The sequence below is a fragment of the Lonchura striata genome, chromosome 4, assembly GCF_050655825.1.
Source record: "Lonchura striata isolate lonStrDom1 chromosome 4, ASM5065582v1, whole genome shotgun sequence".
Classification (NCBI taxonomy): Eukaryota; Metazoa; Chordata; class Aves; order Passeriformes; family Estrildidae; genus Lonchura; species Lonchura striata.
Genome location: NC_140706.1, coordinates 69,317,653 through 69,337,838, shown reverse-complemented (window position 1 = coordinate 69,337,838; position 20,186 = coordinate 69,317,653). Strand labels below are relative to the sequence as shown.

Below are 20,186 nucleotides of genomic sequence, written 5' to 3'. Positions count from 1 at the left end.
CTGACAAATGCGCTTTTCGGGCAGGCCGGAAGCCGCTGGATCCCGGCGAATGTTAAGGATGCCGGCAAAGCCGAGGCCTCCGGTCAAAGCAGTGCCCCGTGGGGGCCCGTGCAGCAGAATTCTATGAACATGGAAATGCAGTGTACCATGATGCCATTGTGGATGAAGCCCCGTCTGTACCGTGCGGGCTTCAGGTGCGGGTACTCTTCGGTGCTGGTGACGCGGATGTGCCACACCTTCTTCCAGGCCTCGTAGAGCTGCACGTGCACCGGGTACACCCCGGAGTGGTGCGGAGCCACCGCGTAGCCCATGCCCGTGGGGATGCCGTGCTCCTGCAGGCGCCACAGGGATGGACACGGTTAGGGACACACGGAAAACCCCCCCGTGGCACCGCTCCAAGCTGCACACAGCAGTGGAGACGCTGCCGTCCCCAGAGTTGTACCTACCGTGGCACGAGCTGGAAATGAGGGCAGGTGGAGGGAGCTGGAATTATCCAGTAATCCTCCTGGATTGTGTTCCACTGCTGTTGCATGGAACAGATTTGCTCCCGTTCCGTTACATATTGCACGTATTTTGATATGCCTCCTACCTGTCTGCTTCTTTTTACAGGCGGTCTAGTGAACCACCTTATGTACTTAGCTAGTAAATCAGGTGGTTCACTAGACTGCCTTTAAATAAGCTTTACTAACTTATTTACTAAGCTAGTAAACAGATGGAAAAAAAAACATGTTGCGGTGACATGCATGGGATTTTGTTTCCTAGTTCTGGCATAGGAGTTTACTAAATAAATATCCTGCGTGTCTTCTGAACCTCCTTATTTTTCTCCATGGTAGTAAGGTGGTAGCAAAAAATAGCTTGGACTACTTGAATGTTTTATAAATATTTATATTTAGCTCCATTTCCATATGGAAATATGTGCATCTTCATCATATAATCTATAGGTTATCTTGCATATCTCTTCCAAAGACACAAATTCATCTTGTTCCCAGTACTACTGGACACGTCAGCTCTTTTCTACTCCTTTTAAACTAATGTGCAGAGGGAAATGGCTAAAATATGAGATGATTATTTTATGGGTTTTTTATCCTTCCTCTTGCTCATATTATCCATTGATTACTTTAATTCCAGGAACAGCAGGTTCTGCTGGGCATCCTCAAGTACTTAACAAAGAAAAGGTTTTGATTCATTGGCAAAAATTAAGTTAAATCTGTAGGGAACACTCATTCCTACATCACACAATGCAACCATTTTAAATGATCCACTCCTTCTAGAAAAGACCTCAGGTTACTGATTGATCCTGTAAAAGAGAAACCCAAACTCTCTATTTGGTAATTTACTGAGAACAAAATGTAATTTCAGTTTATTAATGCTGTTACCTACTTGAGAGGCATGAGTCAGTTTAAGGGTGGAATGGGGCATAGCTCTATAATGACAGATGGTAAATCACCCTGTCCTCTTTTTTTTTCTTTTTTTTTTTTTTGCTATGGACATGTAAAAAGGAAAAAGCTGTATCAGAAAAGTTCTTTAAAGGTAGAAATTTATTGCCATGCCCAAGAGGTCTGCGATGCTCAGACTGTCAAACAGCTGTATCCTGTCTCAGCTTTTATGTGCAAACCTTCAAATGTGGGGTAGGGAGTACACAGAAACATAGATGTAAGGCAAATGTGTCCTGGGGTTGACAATGAACACTGCTCTGGATGACATATCCCAAAGCAGGGATCTGGATGAACATGTGTAAGATCCTGTTTATCTCCTTACTCTTTGATGCTGGAATTGCCATAGCAACAGAATGCTGAAATGGTGATGTGTCATTCACAAATAAAATCAAGCAGTTTTTCAGGAGTTCTCAACATAAAACACAAGTTAGCCTCTGAATAAAACCTGCTCACTACATAGTTCATCACAGAAATACATCAGGTACCCAGATAGCCAGTGAGGAGTTAAGAAGAAACATCTATCAAATAATTGTCTTTTCTTTGGGCAGTTTTATTTGCAGTTTATCTGGGAAGAATAAATGCTGTGTGACCCCTTTTAGTGATTTTCTGTTGCACTTTTCTCCTTTTCCTCTCATTTTGTTATTAAACTTACTTTGGGAGTGAAAACTCATGTGTTAAAGGAGTATACCGGTGTGTCAAGATGTGAGAAATATCTGTACTGAGCATTTTATCTTGTGTATTCTAAAGAACAATTTCCTGATTTTTACATTCACGATGTACATTGGGTTTCTTCATTTCAAAATCTGTGCTTGTTGGTTTAGTTTGGAATGTAGGTATGATTTGCCATTGTCAGAGAAAATAAGAACACAAATTTTAATGTAATAAATTTTATGTCTGCTGTAGGTCTTTTCATGCAGTCAGTCAAGGTGCAGGTGTGAAGGCTTTTATTAGATGAAAAAGCTAAATACAGCCTCAGCTAAGTTTGCCCAACCTTTTGGCTCTGTCTGATAGCAGGTGATGCAGCAAATGAGCATTTCAGAAGAAAATAAAGGTGAGGCAGAATAAATCTCATCCTGCTGCACAGGATGATGTTATCCTACATTCACAGCCCATTTTTAGAGGCAATCTCCAGTGGGCATCTCTCCTTCCTCACATTAAGCACAGATATTAATAATGGGACAAATTAGGCTCTTTTTCATCACATGTAGGTGCTTTGCCTTGGCTATGTGGTCACTGGGCCCTCACATTGTTGGGATTTAATTGGAGTATTAAAAGCTCCTGGTGTACTTGTGGTTTGAGCAGCTCAAGGGGCGCAGGCAGGGGAAGCGCTGATGTGCATCTGCAGTTGGTTGGAAGCAGGAGGTGGGAACCAAGGAGTGCTGCTAGACAGGTTCTCAATTGATTTGTTTAGTTTTACATCTTTGTTTCTTCTTCCCGTCAGCTCACAGCTGCCTTGTGCAGCCAGTGACAGTTTTTGCCCCGTCTCTGCCGTGCTCTGGGCTCTGTACTCACAAATGAGCACAGAAGATAATCACCGAGCAAACAATCCAAGGGGTGGAATAAAGAGCTACAGGCTTCAGATTAGATGCATTCTACTTGTTTTTGTCAGATAAGGATGTACGAAGGGGGGGAAGGAATATCTTGTTATTGATGGCAGGGAAAGTTTGGTTTGCTTTATTTTTGGAATATATGCTAGCAGAGACTTCCCCTTGAGCAATTTTTTTTGCCTCTCTGTGTACCATTGTGTTGCCTATAAACAAGGAGAATAATACTTGAGGAATTATCAGTTTGCAAAATTTTATCTGAGATTTTGTTCATTAGTGTCTTTGAAGGGTTTTGGGATTCTCTGATAGAGAAAAAACTCAAACCACAAAACACGATCAACTCAAGCCCAACTGATAATTAAAATAATTCTGATTTCGCCTTTCCTTAGGCAGGCTCTGGAACACACCATCCGTATTTCCAAAAATAGGATGACATAGGGATAGCAGAGCTTTGGGTAGCCTGTGACAGGTAAAATCTCTGTCTCTTGTTCCTCTGGGGCTGAGGATCTTGTGCTCGATGGGAGATCTGGCAGTGAGGACTTTGGCCATGGGGCTATGGATGGTGCAGCTCTGGGGCCCGTCACTCAGGTACACATGGACAAGGATTTGGCCAGACAAAACTTCTCCTGCTTGCCTGCCAGATCCAGGGCAATGGGACAATGACATTTATTGCAGGATGTGAGGAAGTTTGTTCCTCTCACCATTTAGGCAGTGGAAGTGAGAAATATCTCAGGGATGGATGGAACAATTTGGAGGGCTCTGGGTAAAGGCAGTCTCCTGGTTCACAAGCAGTGTAGGTGGAAGAGAATCCTTGAAGGCAGATGTACAGAGGTGTCCATATCTGCACTAAAATCAAGGCAATTAGACACCTAATTAGCAATTAGTTCTGTGTGTACAGAACTGTTTAGAGACCTGATTTCTATCTGTGTGCTGTGACAGAGCTGTTTGAGGCAGACTGCAATTGTAAGCTCCCATTTTATAGAGCCTTGTTAGGAGGTGTGGATAAAGCCCTGTGAAACAAGAGCCAAGGCTTTTATCTCCCAGCCAGAGGAGCCAAAAGGTCTTAATAAACAGAACTTTTGTGTGTTATTTAGGATCTGCAGCAACCTTGAGTATTGTTCTTGGATATAATGGTGTGTTTTCCTTTCCTGGAAACCCTGTTACCTCCTTAGCCGTGTTTAAAAAAAGTGAACAAAGAAATAGCACATTAGGTGAAGAATTAATGTGATCACACTTCCAAATAATTACTGCAGCTTTCCTTGCAGAAGCTGACACAAAGTGTCACCTCTATGTGGAGCCAAAGCAGGAGGTAGGGAGATATGGTCAATAAATGAGAAATGCAAGAGAAAATGGCACCAGCATCAAGCTGTGTTCTCCTGAGTGTAATATTAAATAAAGATAGAGGACAACAAACAAAACACGTGTAACATCAAGCAAATTTTCTATCTATTCTAATTTAAATTTGGATCCACCTGGTGACATCAAAGAATAATGGAAAGAGGTTTGCTTTAACTCGGAGGGCTTAGAGAAGTGCAGCTGCAGAACAGGGAGTCTGTTTGTCGAATAAGACACGATGGTGAGGATGAGAAAGGCAGGGAGGAATGAAACCCGCTCTGAAGTCAAGGCTGGGACCTCTCTGATGGCTATCAGGGAGGCTGTCATAGCAGGAAGATGGATTTCTCCCACAAGAGAGAATTTCAGAGGAAGCCTTTGGAAAAGAAATGTTCTCATAAGTAAATCGTACAGCTCATATAGATTCAAGGTCAAGGGGTTGATACAACCCCTGTTGAAATGTTAGCAGGAAATAAAAGTGTAATAACAGCAGCTTTTCACTGACATCAGCTCCTTATTTATAGGCACCCTAAGGAGTCTCTACCCTTCAGGACACAGGCTTTATCTTTCTGGAGTTGAAGTTACAAGCAGATTCCATTAGCAGCTCTGTTTTCAGGCTATGCTATAGATTTTACTCCCAAAGGTGGCTCGACCTGGGTGACTTTATGCTTCCTGAAAATACTAGGAGAATTTCCCCATAGGTTTAAAGATTGAGGGACTGTGTATTTTTGAGATATGGATTGTTGAAAAAAAATTACTCTTGCATTTAAAAGCTCAGCTCTGTTTGGGTCTCTGGGCCAGGCTACACAAAAGGCATGAACAGACTGTGCCAGGAATGAGGCTGACAGGGAAGCAGAACTGTAGAAAGGACAAGAAGTCATCCTGCCAAGCAGTCAATGGGAAGACAGGAAATCTGGCATAACGAGTAAACAGTTAAGCCATTTTTAATTAATTTTCTTTAAAGGTTTGTAGGGAAACATTTCCATAAACAAGGGAATAAATTGCTTCCAACTACTTGTTCAGGCATTTGCCTCTGCCTCGGCTCATGTGAGGGATGGGAGGAAGGGGCTTGGCATTTTGGAGCTGGGAAGGGCTGGGGAATTGCTGTTCTCAAAGCAGCTGAGGAAGCCCCACTGTGTCCCTCAGCTCCTGTGAGCAGCTGTGGTTGCTTGGTATTTCTGTGCCTCACCAAAGACCACACAGTGTCTTTCCCAAAGCCAGCATTTAAAGATTTCGGGTTCCCTTTGTTGTGTGCAATAAGCCAGCAGAATTATCCTGAAAAGGCTGTAAATACTACAAGCAGTGTGAGGTCTGGGCAAAGGGTGCAGGTGGCTCGTGGAAGTTCAGAGCACAAATGAGGAAAAGGGAAGCACCATTATCTGTCAATATTGGCAGGAGGTTAGCTATATAAAGAGCATTTTTCAAGCAGGTCATTTCAAAAGGCGCAGTGAAACCCAGCAGCTTCATTTGTTGGCTCTGTCAGCATCGAGATTTCTCCCAAACCATTCACCAGGGCTTAGGGTTCACTGCAACTTCTGCCCTGCCTTACTGAGGGTGTTTGCAGCAGAGTTTACTAAGCTGATAACCTGTGTGCAAACAGCTGCCTAAAGCTTAGAAGGCCAGCTGCTATCTGCTGTGTTTTCACTGTTCTCATCCCTATGGTCCTGCCAGGATGCTTGAGGCAGGGCTGCTCCCTCTGCAGAGAGCTGGTGTCAATGGGCAAGGCCAAGACAGAATCCAGTTTGAGTCACAAACAGGCTGGGTTTGGGATGAGTTTCTAATCTCACTGCCTCTGTTTGCATGCCTGAGTAAATATACAGGTATTGTATAAGACAAGTGGGGAAGGTATGGCCAAGGTAGTGAAGGCATCCCAGTAAATCTCTCGGGAGCTCTTACTCACCATTGCAAACTCTTTGTTGAGGATCATCTGCTCCACCAGCGAGGACTCATTGTGGAAGAGGTGTGGCTGCATGTGACTCCACATGTGGGGAAACCACCAGAACTCATCCACAGATCTCAGCAGCAGGTCATCACCCTCATCCTCCTCCTCAGTGCCTGCAGAGGGAAGAAAGGGACAACAAAGATACTAGAAAGCAAGAAAGGCCCACAGTTTCTTTTTAAGCACAGAAGAGTCTCCCAAAAACCCTGGTGTCCTTGGCTTGTTTCACTGTGTTCCTGTTACATTTATGAACTATGGGAATATTGAATATAAAGAGTAGGACTTTTTCTAAACATATATTATCTTAAAAGCCACCCCCTCCCCATTTTCTCTCTTTGTTTTATTTTAATGCCACACTATCTTTTCATCCCCATAACCTGGCAGCTTGGAGTTATGTGACAAAACAGTGCCAGTGCCAGGAATATTAATGCTGTTGTCCAGGTCTTTTGAAAGCTGGACAAATGAGGTTGTTCAGTATTAAAGAAAAGGTATCAGTTATTCTCCATTTTGTCCTGATAATAATGTCACTGTTAAGTACAAAATACTCTCCATAAAGGCAACATATGGATAAAAATGAAATCTTACCAATGCTTCTCCTCTATTCTTTTAACTACCACTTTATTAGCCTTGGTTAATTGAAATCTGATAATTTCTGGTAAAGCGCGAAACAAGTTTTAAAATACAATTAGGTGGAAAGCACGAAGCTGTAATGGCAGAAGGCTTCCAAATATTTCTTAGAGTTCAGTATTCACTTTTGGCCAGATTTAATCTTGAAGTAAACCCAATAAAACCTTCTGTGTTAGTGAAGGGTATCTGCTTCGGGCAGAAGTGAGGACATGTGGCTGTAACAAAGAAAATCTCCCATTTGAGAAAGGACACAACGCTGTTCCTGCCATCTGCAGACACGTCTGGCCTGCCTTTCCAGCCTGGAAAGGCAAAGTGACATTCCAGTAGCTTCACCTTCAAGCTACCCAACAATATTTGGTTTATAGCACATTTCCTTCGTGTTCTTTGCCATTTGAATGCTTTTATGTTGCTTCAGTCTAAGAACTAATTGCCAAAATCGGTCTCCTGATGCAAACATAGAAATCCTGTCTTCTTACAGGCCCTTTAATGTTTTGCAAAACTCATTGGAAGCACAAATGCTCCGCGGATGTCACTGTTTACTTGGCAGGAACATTCAGAGATGCCTGTTCAGTGCCTGCACTTCAGCTCTTGGCTTTTATTTTCCATTTCTGCGGTGGCTTTTGAAGAATGCCACTACACAAGGAGAGCAGGACTTTGAAACTTTCTCCCAGAGCCACTGAACCCCTTTGCTCCCCTCTTTGCAGCGCTCTGCAAGTTCTAAGGCAGCTGCCCTCCCGCTGATGGGAATGCTGCTGGCAAAAGAAAACCACGTTTTCTAGAGAATTCCATACTGAAAAAAAGGTCTGATGGCTGCTCCCTCTGTGCCCTGCATTTTGGGAGTGACTGCTGTCTGGTTTTGGGCTGTGTGCTTCACTTGCAGTCACTCGGGAACGGGCAAGGGAAGAAACTTAACACAGGCTTTCAAAATGGGACAGAGCAGGGAGAAAATGGAGTTTATGAGGCAACTGAGGATCTCTTTGATAAGCCAGAGTTAGGGGTGAGGAGGAAACAAGTGGGTCTTTGAAATACATTAAGAACTACAATCAGAGATTGTAGATTTAGGACAAAGTATAATTTAGTGCCTTAACTTTTGAAGTAGAGCGTGGTTCTTGAAATTAATCCTACTTTTTCCCATTAATTTCTTTGTAAATTTAGATATACACCTAATAAAACCTTGCACTTCTTTTACTTTAACAAAAAACAAACAAGATGAAGGACGATGTTTTCCATTTTAAAGAAGAATAACCCTATCCTGTAATGCTAGAGGTGAGGCAGAAATGTTGGAGGTTTAACCTTGGGTAGTGACATTGCTTATGAGGTTAATTTTTCTCACAAACTTTAGAACAGAGCATTGTTTGATTTTATGAATTCTTAAGTAGTGTTATTTCCAAAAAAATCTCATGCAAAGTTTGTATGGAGAATTTGATGGATGCTTATATTGTTTAAATATTTCTGCCCAACTCCTTATTCAGAATATTGGAGGCTAAACAAGGGATCTTGAGGTTTTAATTTCTTGTACAATCAACATCCTTTCTGTAACTTCATTTAAATGTGAAATCTGAAAAATGCATGAAACCTATGAACAGGGTGAGCATGTGTCTACTTTGAGTGCACTTTACACAGGTAATAATTCCAAGTTTGTTGGTGCATAATATTTAACCCCATATTTTAAAACTATAATCATAGTTACACAGGTGAAAGCTGCTACCAATAATCTTGTACATCTACAGTGAAAATCCTGAGAATGTGGTAATTTCAGCTGCTGCAGCATGAACAAGTGGAAAATGTTTGTTAAAGCTGCAGAACTAACAAGGTCTGCTCATTCTTTTTGTTAATGGTGTTAATGCAGTGCAGAGGTTGCCAGCTGATGTGGCCTGATATATTGCAATATCTGAGTTGTCAGCAGCATCTTTCCATGAAAATGTGTGACAGTCTAGTCTGCCAACACATCCCCACACTCATCTCCCTCCCATAGTTTTAAAAAGGTCCAAGTTTTGGAAAGGACAGCACAATGCCACTCTAGGGAAGTTGAGTACCTGCTCATAAAAGCCTCTGTGGGTCAGCAAGCCACGTGTAGAGTAATTACAGGCTGTATTTATAATGAGTCAATAAAGAGTATATTGCATGGAGAATATGCTGCAAGCTTTCCAGTAAGCTGAGATGACAAAAGGCCATCCCCACCCTGTCAATGAAGTGCTCTGTTCAAAACCCAGCTGCATCCAGGCCTCTTCATGGAGCCAAGGACATGCTTCAGCTTGGGAAGTAGTTCTGTGCTGTTTTGAGGAGCTTTAGGAGGATGGACACACGTGCATATCCTCCTCCTTTCTCTCTCCAGCCTGTGTCTTTAGTCCATGAGGTTTCCTGGGCAGCAGTTGCTTGGCATTAAGTGCTTGCACAAGGGGAGAACAGCCTGGACTTAGTGACAGTGATACAAACACAACATTTTGCCTTCTCTCTGCTCATCCGGCTGCCTCACGGTCTAGGAAGGCAGGGACTGGTGTTGGGAAGGATGGATAAATATAATTATTCATAAATAATACAGCCAGGATGGAACAGTCCTCTCTGCTAGCTGGACAATGCCCTTGCCTACGGATGTGTCCAGGGGTCAAGTGGACTGTTCCATCTCACTCCCCAAAATGTGTGGTTCACCCTGCACCTGTATCCTAAAACTTCAAGTGTCTGTAACTCCACTGGCTCAAGTCTTGCTCCAGCCCACCTTGAAGCCCCCTGATAAGGGGCTCCGAGGGGCCAGATGCCCTCTTGGATCTTCCCCCCTCATAGGACCTCCACCTTCTCCTAGAGCATCCTCTTGTCTCTCCCCTCTCCCATCCCCTCAAGCCTCACCACGTGCTGCGTCTGGCAGCTCCAAGCAAGACCTTTCTCCATCCCTAATAAACCTGATATCCCAGGAGCAACCTTCAGAGATCTCTTGTCTCCATTCATCTAAACCATCCTGGAGCCCAGCGTTCCCTACAGACTGGCTCATTCCTAGTTTTTAAACTCACCCTCCCATCCTCTTGCTGCCTTCTCCCAGGCTCCAGATAAGTTTCCCTGGCCTCACTCCAGGAGTGTGGCTGAGTGGGCTGACAGCTGAGGCTTTTGGATGGTCTCCAGAGCTGGGAAGGGTTATGGTGCTGGGAAAGGAGCACAGGAGGTTCTCCCTTGCAGGGAGTCTCTTCTTGCCTCAGCAGCACGAGGGGAGCAGCACAGCTCAGTGGCACCAGGGGGAAGTCAGAGTGGAGGTGCAGCAAAGGGGAAGGCAAAAGAGGAGGGGAAAAAAAAAATTTAGGATGTGGGTATTGTGCTGTGAAGAAATGGAGCAAAAAGGAGAAAGGAGTCGCAAGGATGAGGAGGTGTGGAAGTGCCTCCTCTTGCACAGAAGCACAGGTTTCAATACAAATTCCTTTTCATCATCTTTTCCTTTATTATCCCTCCTGATTTGCAGATCACTGAGGCTGATTTCCTTCACAGGCATAACAAAATCTGATGCATCCCATTGAAACACTGCTGCCTCCTCAGAGGTTCTGAGACATGATTTTTCCAATCTTTTATAAATTCATCATACCTATCACACCTGAAAAACATTTCTCTCTCTTCTGTGCTGGCCTGTCTCCTGAGGAATTAGAGAGATCTCTGCAACTACTTTGCCTCCTTTATAACACTAAGATTTACCATCACACATCTTTCAGGAAAACACCAATGGCATCCTTGTGTACCTGAGCAGCTCGTCCATAGTGTGTTTTTACCCCTTTGGACACTGAAATGATGGAATATATATTTCCCAGTGAGTCAGTGATTATTTAGAACGGGAATGTTTAAAGCTAGATTTAAAATTCTGTCACCTATTTAACTGCATGAAGTTTCTTCTTACCTGTGTGGTAAAATTTTCCTGAAAATCCAAGGTTGAAGGTAAAATTTGCAACCTGAGTGCGCAGTAAATTTTGAGTCTCTAGTAAAGCCTGAAATAAATAAGAAATTAACATGGATTTAGAAAATTAGTATTATTTTAGGCTCTTTTTTTTTTTTTTTTTAATAGGACTATTATAGAGAGCTTAATTTGTTCCATGAGATTTTGATGGCTGGAAAAGGTAGAGTGCCTGACTATCCAAGGAGGTGCTGGTTCTGTGGCTTGGCCCAGGACATTATCCACTGGGGCAGTGATCTATGGCAGGACTTGAGTCCAGCCACTCAGAGGCAGAAGTCACCCATGCTCTGGGTTATTAGTGAAGCTTGATAAAATGTGCTCAAACCCCAAAATAAAATTAGGAGTACTACTTGTCATCTAGGCATGAAGGCATTGGGATTTACTTACCTGAAGGACAATTTTGGGCTGTGTCTGAATAGCAAATTCAGGCTTAAGCATGTGAATGAGCAAAGCTTCAGGTTTGATCTCTGGTAGAGGCTGTGTCTGTGTCATAAATTAATTTTTAACTTAATTAATGTTTATTTTTATTCCCTCCTCCAAACTAAGATAAGCCCACTGTAAATGAAATGGAAGGAAAGGATGTTGCTTATAGAAGAAATAGATAGTCTTGGCCACTTGTCCAGTTTTTGTTTTGGACATATTTCCAAAGCTACTAGGGAAAGAGGGAAGATGGATAAGCCTGTGTGAGCTTTACTGGATGTTTACTGCTGGTTGTTAGCTCTGCACTGCTCCTGGAGCTGGTCCTTGTGCACAGATCTGCTCTGGATCCCCAGCCTCTGGAATTTGGGTGTGCTGCATGTGAGATGGGGAGTGCATTTCTCTCCCTATTGGCCTTGCCAATGCTGAATAGGTTATAAACCCTGTTTTTCATCAATTTTCTGTGTCTCCATTATGTGGCCCTTGAGAACTTTTCCTATTATCTATTAATAACATTTCTATTGATTGGACCTTCATGTTCTTGCAAAGTTCAAAGATAAAATGATTGCAGTGGTTTAAACACACCCCTAGCCCAGCTAATGTTGTCCTTCATTTGAAAAAAATACATTCCCTACAGTCATAATTTCCCTGAACTTTGCAGGAAAATAGTTTTTTGGTCTATTTTAAGCAAGGACCAGCACCCTTACATGGGGCTAGAAACCAGAAGTATCTCCAGTGCAGGATAAACAATGAAACCAGGAATTAAGCAGCGGAGGTGTGAGTGTAATACAAGAGACTTCCAGGCAGTGTGCATCTGCCTGGATTTTTTTTTAAATAGAAATGTATTTAGGGTGGCAAGGAAGATGTAAAATTGAGATAGTGTTTATCAGCTGCAACAGTCACCAAGCAAATTCCTCTCCTTGCTGAAGGAAATAAAGTAATCTTCTGACAGTAAATCTTGTGCTTTAGCATTAAATATTAAGGTAGTTGTATGGTTTCCAGCCTATCTTGCCAGACATTTAGTAAGTTGATTATTTCAATCCTGTGACAATTCCACATGTGGGACTATATTTACGTAATATATAACGAGTAAATGTTCACTAAAATGCAAAAATCTCAGAGATGAGCACCACTGTTAGCTGAGACATTGAGGAAAATCCCCAGCTGGTAAAAACTGCCACTAAATTGACACCATTAAAGTCAGAAGCATAGAATCTAAGTCATTATATTTTAGAATATAATTTTCCAAGCTATCTAGAGCAGTTTAGATATGTTGAGAAAGACTGATGGGCTGAGCAAAATCAATTTAATTTTCCTTTGAGGGAAGAACATCTTGAGAAATTATCATCACTTAACATATAGTATGAGAAGGGGCACGCAACAAACATCATTTCATCACCTGGGCTCCTCTCCTGCTCATCTCACATCTCAGTAAGATGACAGAGCTGCAGGATAGGCAGGAGCCTTCCAGCCCAGTGAGGCCTCATTAAAAACACAGAGCGAGGATTAAGATGTAAATCCTGGAACCTGCAGTGTGTCAAGCCTTTTCCTCTGTCTAAAGGGCAAATCTGTCACTCAAACTGAATTTGGCTTGGTCCTAAAGGCTTTTTATTTTTGCCATTTCAATTTCCATATATGCATATTAATTTATATAATACGGAGCTCTATTTTGTTGTCATGACCTCCCCTCTTTAATGCTTAGGAGATATTGTCAGCTAAGACAGTCCAAACTTATTTTGTCACTGCTTGTCTGTTTGGAGGGAGGGCACTGATGTCATTCCCACCCTTAACATAGAAAAACTTCTTAGGTGATTAAGGTCTGCCTTCCCTATCTTTAATGAAAGAGTGGAGAGGCTGCATATCCCTGGCACCCAGGGCCAGAAACCTTCCTGGGCTCCATGGGAGGCAGAAGGTATTTATTTTATTTGATTCTGAAGGTTCTGCAGCGTGGAGAAGAGCTCTTGAATTTTAACAGCTGGAAAGCTGTTCTCTTTCCAATTCTCTTTCCAAGGCCAGGTGCCACACAGCTATTCTCACTCTGCCTGCTGTCCCTGGCTTCACAGGCATCCCCCCTTCCCCCACCCCATCCCCATCCATGGCATGCCTGTGGGAGCACAAGCAGCATTCCCTGTTGAGCCCACAGGTGGTTATTTTTGGGCAATTGAATAGATCATGCTTAATAATTATCCTTGCCAAGGAAAGAACCACGGAGCACACTGTGCACAGACAAACAGGCACATCTCTGTGCCTTAGCAAAGACAGGGGCTTGCTTTTTAAGGTAATCGAAGCTTTTCTTTCAAATACAAGCCCTTAATTGCCTGGAATCTCTCAAAACTCACGGATTTCACTTTATTAATCGATTCTTTGCTTTGTCAGTGAAGCTTTTCTCTGACACTCATAAGATACAGTTTCTTCATTATATTGCATTCAGTAGCTTTTTACATTAATCCATATAATTACCTTTTGTAGATTTGAAGTTGCCATGTCTTTATTCTTCATAATTGGTGCATCTATTAGGAAGAAGCTGATATTTCCTTGCTATGTCCTTGTTAATTATAACTCTATCCTTCATTTACATAATAAACTTTTTGGGGCAATTTCTGCAGGAACATTTCATGCCTAATAGGAAGCAATTTGCTTTCCTTCATTAAGTACATTAAAACTTCATGCCCCAGACATCACTGACTGTAAACATTTGATTCTGTTCAAATTTAATGCACCAAGGCATTTTGCTCTGCCATATTAGGTATATTTATGTGCTATGTTCTGGATTGTTAGCTGCTAATGAGACTTTGGCTCTTACTGCTCGAAGGCCTGAACAGTAACCTCATTTTAATGAGTTCATTATTTGCTGCCTTCTGAGTGGAAGACAACAAATTTTCCTTTTAATTAAAGGTCAAAACACCTCTGGCTGAGGGAAGTGTAGAGGTTTTCAAATCCTTAGAGAAGGCAAATAAATGACTTTGCCTGATTTTGATGCCGGGCATGGGCTGGCCAGGCTGAGGAAGAAGGTGCCTCTCTGGGGAGCAAAACTCCAAATCTAAGTTAAGTGATAACAATGCTAAAACGCAGTACTGGATTTCTGAAGACATTGCTAGGGCAAAACAGAACCTGGAGGTCAGCCCAAGTAATTAAAGAGGCTTTCCTCCCACCCCAAAGGTCTGAGTGGATCAATGGAGCTGCTAAAGCATGGGCAGTCGTGTTTGGGGTGAGGAGGGCAGCTGCCACGTGGATTGAGCCAGCACCATCTCATACCTCACACTGGGGATCAATATTGGGGCTGTTTGTAGGGAGACAGATGTACATGCAGCTGTGGGCTTGTGTGTGTGTGCAAGTGATCCCTGAAACTTCAGTTAAACCAAAAAAAAAGATTCCTTATGGGAATTGCTGCACAGGTCCTTGTCCTTTTTCTAGTATCCTCTTAACCAGTGTTGTTTCGTGTGCCTTTCAGTCTGTTCCCACCACAGGTAACAGCATTAGAGACAAAAAGGGCCCTTGGCAAAGAAAGGATCAGTGTCTGTGAGATCAGATGGTGAAAACTTAGTCTTACTTTTGGAGGAAAAATCCTAGAAGTCTCTTAGATGTAGACATTGTTTAGCTTGAAAACTGCAGCCATCAGAATATCTTTATGGCACCTCTAATCATTATTTCTGCAAAACAGAACCAATCTCTTGACACTCAGGTGTCTCAGGAACATTCTCAGAAATTGAGAGCATCAGGAAAAGCATGGAAGGACACAAGATTTGCTGGACTTGACATTTCCCCAGTGTGGGGCAGACAGCCTGGCATTTCATGAGGGCTCCTGCTCATGCATGTGCCCTTCCAGAGGCAATGCTGTGAACATGAATTTTGGGAAGCAGCAAAACCTCCAGATCTTGGAGGTGCCCGTGCCTTTGGCAAGATCTGTGGGGTCATGGTGCTCTGGGGCATTCCACAAGGGAGAGCTGCCCAAGGAGACACCATCCCAATTTCCCACCGAGCCTGCTGGTGAGGATGCACAGTGGGTGGGGCAGGTGGGGGAGTTCTTCACTTGCTCTGGAAGGAGATCAGGGGAAGGAGGGCAAGTTTGATATCCCTGCTTTGCAGTGTGTCTGCAATTTGCTGTCATCTTGAGTTCTTTCACTTGCACAGGCTGGTTGAGGAAGTGTTTCTGGCATGGGAGGATGTGCCAGTGCCTGGCTTCCCAGGGGTGCCTGGCCAAGGTTCCACTGTCCCATCACCTTCGGAGGGATATGACTGAGAGTCTTGTCAAAAATGGGCTCGTTTGCCATTACTCAAAGTCATTATTCATTTGGGAACAGATCCTAGTGCTGGATAGTGATTGCACTGCTGCAGGTTTCTGCTCTTTTGTGTGTGTGTATAAAATATGGATATGCTCACTGTAAACACAATACTTGTTATTTATATATACTGTGGGCAGAAAATACGTGGAAATATTTGCACATAGATAACTTTAGCATTACCTCTGCTTTGAGCTGGGGCTTGGATTAGATCATCACCAGGAATTCTTTCCAACCAAAATTGTTTTTCACTTTCAGACAGTTTTCTCATGTTTTTATGGCACATACTTGTCATTAATACCAAGAAGTCTTTTAATGCATTTATTCATTTTTTGTCCCTAACATCTGTCCTTAATGCTTGTGCAGCTCCGAAGCCCTGAGGTACATTCCTGAGCTGTTCTGTGCAGCAATTTGCTGGTGGTCTGTACAAAGTTGGAGGACTATAAAATAATAGTTTTTACTCTAAATTTCCAGCTGAAATTTTTTAGACGAAAAAAAGAAAAAGCAAAGAGTACTTTCAGCAATGTTTCTTTGCACTGCAAGCAGCTGCTGTCAGGATGTGATTTTTTGATTGCCTCTTCCAGCTCTTGCTCCCTCCCTGAAATCTATGCTAGGATAAAAAAATCTGACTAAGCCTGCTGTGGTCTTGGCAATTTTCAAAGCTGGCGGAACTGGAATTGATAGGAATACCACAAAGCAGGTAAAATCATAGTGATGACTGTAAGGAAGGTGTGAAATAACTAGCCACTGCTATTTTCTGTCAGGAAAGCTGTCAGTAAAAAGTGATGTCTAGCCTGACATTCCTGATGGGGTCACTGCAAGACGGGGATTCCAAGTTCCTTATTTTCAGCTTTCAGATTGGAGCATAAATTTCTGTCATAAGGGGGACAATCAACTCAGCTGTATCTGCACTTGTTAAAACTCAGCTTGGTAAGGAATTTATAAGCCCAGAGAAGCTAAGTTGATGATTTCTGTGTGGTGAGGATTTAAGCCCACTTCCTATGCTTATAGCAGATAATACCAGAGTGTAGGAATTAGGAAGAATCCACATTATTGACTTAGTGGCTAGAGTTTGAAGGCAGTTTAGGGGTTGGAATTAGTAAAATCTCTAATGGGATTTTGAAATCACTTGCCCTATACCCTGTGTCAAACCTGACTGGAATAGCAGGGCCTGGATGAGAGGGAAACTGCCAAATCTCATAGACCTGGAGACACTCCTCACCCAGTTTGCCTACAAATGGTGCCACTCCCAGTGCTGGCTGCAGAGCACTGGGCACAGCCAGGGCTCTGGCCCTGCCTTCTTGAGGGGTGGGACTGCATTTCCTCGTGCTTTTATTCCTGTGAAGCACCCTTATCACGGGACAACTCGAATCCACAGTGCCATATAAATAATTAACAGGAAGTTCTCAGCTGGGGCTGGACACAGCCAGCTCTGGCTGCAGATCTATTTTTTATTATAGAGCTATTACTTGAGCCTGTTCAGCATTTCCCTGGAGCTGGCTGCCTTTGTGTGAGGTCTGACAGGATAGGTGGGTTTCTCTGAAGCAAGACAAAAGGTGATGATCCACACGTATTTGTGTGGTATGTTTATTGGAAACAGAAAAAATAAAAGATTTTTCTCTCTTGAATGGAGCACTCAGTTTATCAGATCTGTTGCTGCTGTGTTGTAACTCTGTCCTAAAGTCAGAAAGCTGCCAGGAGACTACCTGCATTAATTTGACCCAGAGGAGTGCATCTGTCCCAGCAGAGGTTCAGCCAGTTTCAGCTGAAGGAGATGAATGAGGTGGTAGTGCACCAAATTTACTACTCCCTCATGACTAAGTGGTGAGTACCTTCCCTGAGAACTCAGGAGATGGCTTTTCATTTAGTATTAGAAGAGAGATGATGCTGAGTGTGACACAGATACCCCAGCAGTGAGAGCACCTTGACCAGCTGCACAAGATACATAAAAATACCCATGGCACTTATCCAGTGTCTCTTCTTGGGAAAAGGAATTCCTGGCCTTGGTAGAGCATCTAGCAGCCAAAAGCTCAAATGAGGAGCAAGGGGACAGTCTAACAGGGCAGAAAGGATGAATCAAAGAGAAAGAGTGTGAATAAAAAGAAGGGTTTATTTTAACCAGGGCCACAGAGGGGAGTTAAGGCAATTGCCCCCCATTCTGGGCAGGATCCAAGGCATTGGGTCTGGCTGGGAGCATGCACACGAGCTGGAGCTGCAGGAGCAGGGAGAAGCTGCAGTGCTCTCCTGCCAGCAGTGATTACTGCTCTGTGCTGGAAGATGTACAGCCTGCTTGGGTCCCACTGAGGGTCTCCAGGATCAATTGCTGCTGATTCAGAAGGATTTTCTAGGAATGCTGACCAAATGTGCTGACAAGTCCTGGAAGGGGAAAAGGCAGCCTGTGCCCAGGCTGAGAGCAGGTGGCAATTCCCTGGGCTGTGGGGAGCCTGCTGGGACTGGGCAGGATCCCTCCCTCCAGGGACAGGAGCTGGTGGCACTTGGAGCTGAGCAGTGAAGGGGCTTAGAGATTATTTCTTATCACTTCTGACTTTTCAGAAGCGGAAGCATTTTCAGCAAAAGAAATCTCTTGAAGAAAGGCTCTTCAGGCAGGGGAATCAGGGGAAGGCAATCTGCCAGTGGGAGATGAAGGATTATTGGTCCCGTTTTTGAAATGACCTGATGACGAGTGCTTGTTTTAATTTCAGTGGCTCTGCTCCCTATGGCTGCAGTTCAGCCTGGTCAGCACAACAGCCCCATGAAATCAAGAAGAGATGTTCTATTTCCCCAGCTCCTCATCTGCACGAGGCAGGTGGGGTTTGTCTCCCTCTAATTCCACTGTAGAGCTACCAAGCAAGAGGCCCAAAAGGCAGGGACAGAACCCTCATGTCAGCCAGAAGCAATCACAAAATGAGTCCCTAAAATAAGTATTGAACAGCAAAACCACCTCAAGGCTTTACGGTGACAATATTGAGGTCTAAAGTAGTATGTTAATAAAAAAATGTATGTTGAACCATAGTGGTGCTGTTGCAGGTGTCAGTCACTGTGCTGTGTGTCACCGATATAAAACTCAGACTGGACATTAGTTAGCTCAGGTCATGTTTAGGCCATGCCAAAAATAAGGATTAAAGTGTCTCTTTCTCTTTGGCACAATACAAATATAGGTAAGAGACAGATAATGCCAACAACTGCATTTTGGTTGAGTTGTATATTTTTTCTTGTGTCTTCTTGCTTCAGACTTGCTTTCTTTAGCAAAAAAAGAAAAAGAAATTAAAAAAACTCTACAGCATGTTACAGGTGGGTATGCAGTTGCTATAAATTATTTAAAGGCTAGACTAATGGAGGCTACCTTATTTATCTTCTTTAATTTATGGACTTGAATCTACTAAGGTTTAATCAGAGTGATTTTCTGTTCCTTCACTGCCCTTGGAAATCATTCACTCAGATAACTTGTCACAAAAATAAAACTTCCTTCAAGTTCTCATCATGCACATTTATCTCAAAATTCTGAGCACCTACCAGCAATGTCAAATTCCTGCCTTAAATTTACTGCTTAAAAGCTAACTGCTGTATATGCTTTGTGGTGGGGAATTAAGTTTGGTTTTTTTTTCCACTGCACATTCAATCATAAAGGAGAGATTGGAGCAGGTGATATGCCCCGAACTCAGGTGTGTCCTTCAGGGCTCAGAGTGGGTGTGTTGGCACAATGATGGATCTGTTTTGTGGCTTTAAAAGAGCTCCTCCATATCTTTGGGCTTTTTTCCCTCTGCCTTTTGCCCAGCCTCTCCATAAAATTCAGAAACCAGGGAAGTCTGGAGAAATGTTTTCCTTGGTTATTGTGAAACTTTCAGTTTGCAGAATTTTGATGAGTAAGGGTGTGCTTTAAAAACCACTAGGATTGAGTGTTGCTTTTTAATATTTTTGAAATGTTTGATACTTGTCTGGCAGAGCTTAACTTCTCTGATCTATCTTCCTTCTTTGTGATGCTGTCTTCCATTATCCAGGGAGCTGGCTTCAGTGTTTTGATAACTAGAATTGGATGTTTCTGTGGAATGAAAAGGGAATTTCAAGGCAAATGTTCTTGCTTTACACTGCATCTCTTTCACCAGAGATCAGAGTGCTTCTGCCACCCCCTGCTCCTTCAGGTTCAGAGCAGAGGCAGCTAAAACATTTATTGTCCTCCAGGACAGGTTTAAAATCCCTCCATCCTGGAAAATCCTCCTTGTTTGCCACTGCTTTATTATCCTTCCCAGCATGAAGACAGCATAGTGAGCTGTCCAGAGGAGGAGGAGGCTGGAAGATCCAAATTAAAATGGCAATGCCCATCTTAGATTTCTACTCAGTTCTCTTCAATAGAAGCATGAAAGGCCAGTGTGTTGTCCAACAAAATGAATCCAGGCTAGCAACTGAGGCTGGCACATTTGAAATCACCGATTTCAGAAGTTCCAGTAGGTTATTTTTTCATAAAAGTAGGTAATTTCAGGTAAAGTTGAGAACAAATCTCTTTAACAGTCAAAGGAAATGTTTCGGGTTCAAAAGTAGCACCACACCTTTCCTATAAGTGGAAATATTACACTCAGAGTAAAACTGAATTACTGCTCTTCCTCAGATCACTCTGGAATAAAGGCTGGCAAAAAAACTCAAACCTGCACCCTTGAGAAATTCAAGTGGTCCAATGCAATTGAGGAAAAG

At 43.0% G+C, this 20,186-nt stretch overlaps 1 protein-coding gene across 1 annotated transcript in view; it reads right to left on the bottom strand.

Moving 5' to 3' along the window:
• The window catches only part of NDST4 (N-deacetylase and N-sulfotransferase 4), a 69,451-nt gene that overhangs the window by 22,999 nt on the left and 26,266 nt on the right, over positions 1-20,186 (bottom strand). The window contains exons 3-5 of the mRNA XM_021531489.4: positions 10,750-10,837; positions 6,213-6,367; positions 147-332 (exon numbers count right to left, since the gene is read on the bottom strand). Coding sequence (XP_021387164.3) covers positions 147-332; positions 6,213-6,367; positions 10,750-10,837 — 429 coding nt within the window. The remainder of the gene's footprint in view (positions 1-146; positions 333-6,212; positions 6,368-10,749; positions 10,838-20,186) is intronic.